Source organism: Micropterus dolomieu, linkage group LG08 (assembly GCF_021292245.1).
Source record: "Micropterus dolomieu isolate WLL.071019.BEF.003 ecotype Adirondacks linkage group LG08, ASM2129224v1, whole genome shotgun sequence".
Classification (NCBI taxonomy): Eukaryota; Metazoa; Chordata; class Actinopteri; order Centrarchiformes; family Centrarchidae; genus Micropterus; species Micropterus dolomieu.
In genome coordinates this window covers 23,532,311-23,533,817 of record NC_060157.1, presented here as the reverse complement: position 1 = coordinate 23,533,817, position 1,507 = coordinate 23,532,311, and the positions used below count along the sequence as shown (strand labels likewise).

General features: G+C 42.3%; 2 protein-coding genes across 2 annotated transcripts in view; both read left to right on the top strand.

Moving 5' to 3' along the window:
- zgc:136971 (S9 family peptidase) overlaps positions 1–1,199 on the top strand; it is a 15,779-nt gene extending 14,580 nt beyond the window's left edge. Inside the window, exon 23 of the mRNA XM_046057109.1 lies at positions 1,017–1,199. The gene's annotated coding sequence lies outside the window, so the exon portion shown is untranslated. The remainder of the gene's footprint in view (positions 1–1,016) is intronic.
- Positions 5–1,199, top strand: LOC123974771 (acylamino-acid-releasing enzyme; the record flags this gene model as incomplete). Its single annotated transcript, XM_046055665.1, has 4 exons — positions 5–186; positions 275–377; positions 655–761; positions 917–1,199. Coding segments are annotated over 4 exons (492 nt in total), but the record flags the coding sequence as incomplete, so codon positions are not given.
- Positions 1,200–1,507: the final 308 nt, after the last annotated feature.

The window sequence follows — 1,507 nt, the reverse complement described above, 5'->3', positions numbered from 1 at the left end:
GCTTACTGCACTGCGGACGGACATCACCCTTGACCCCAAACGCTTGGCTGTGATTGGTGGTTCTCACGGGGGCTTCCTATCTTGTCATCTGATTGGTCAGTACCCAGAGTTCTACAGAGCGTGTGCGGCCAGGAACCCCGTCATTAATGCCGCTACTTTATTGGGTACAAGTGACATAGTAGACTGGTAAGTGCATACACAACAACTTATCCACACACTGCAACACATCCTAACCACAAGTTTGAATCTTCTTATCCTCTGTCTGTGTCTCCAGGCGTTACACCAGTGTGGGGTTTCAGTACTCATATGACCAGATACCCACTGCTGAAGCCCTGGCTGCTATGTTAGAGAAGTCCCCCATCACACATGCTGCTCAGGTCAGACACACACAGACTTTAATATAGTATTTATGGAATTATGGATTATGGAAATCTGAACATTAGTTTTAAAGACACGGGACCTTGGGGCAGTTTTGAAATTTTAGTGGAACTAAAGCAAATGTCAGGAGTCCAGTTCATAAATAAACTGTAGTTGTGTGTGTAAATGGACCTTTTTAAGAATACAAGGACCTACAGAAACTTCAACATCTGAAGAAACTGACATGAAACGAAGTCTCTGATGGTTCAGTGCGTTCAGCTGTGTGTTTGTTTGTAGGTCAAGGCTCCAGTGCTGCTGATGCTGGGGGGCAAAGACAGGAGAGTGTCTCCTCACCAGGGTCTGGAGTTCTATAAAGCACTGAAGAGCAGAGCTTTACCTGTCAGGTACAACAGAGCATACATTAAATGCACCCAATAAACAAACCTTGACAATCTGATTCAACAGAATATATACAGGCATCCTTGTTATTAGGCTAATAATCACTAAGATTATTAAGACAGATTTTTAGCTCTGCGCATTGTTCTGTTTGTCCATCCAGATTGTTGTGGTTTCCAGAAGATGGACATTCTCTGTCCAGAGTGGACACACAGGCCGACTGTTTCCTCAACACAGTACTGTGGCTGCACCAGCATCTCTGAACACACACACACACACACACAACATGATCATCCACATAAAAGAGGACAAATTATTTTACTATCACAGCAGTTGACAATCTTAAACACATTTATACCTTTTTAACGCATTCTCTATGTTACAGAGTACCTAATTTTGTAAAAGCATTTCCAAATCGAAGCATGTAATAAAGAAATTCTCACAAACCTGTATTGATGTATGGATTTTGTCATGTTTGGTTACTCAGTGCCACATCTAAAAAATGTATCCTAAACTATTAGTGTCACATTTATTATCTACACCAGGGGTATGCCAACCAGCACATGTAACACGCACGCATACATACACACACACACACACACACTTTTTACTTATGTCACCTTTGGGGACCAAAACCACTACTTCCCTAACCCTAACCTTAATTACTGGGACAAAACTCAGCTTATCCAATTGAGGTCAAAAGCCGTGTCCCCACTTAGATAAGCCATCCGCAGTCAACTGGTCTTTAGTCTGA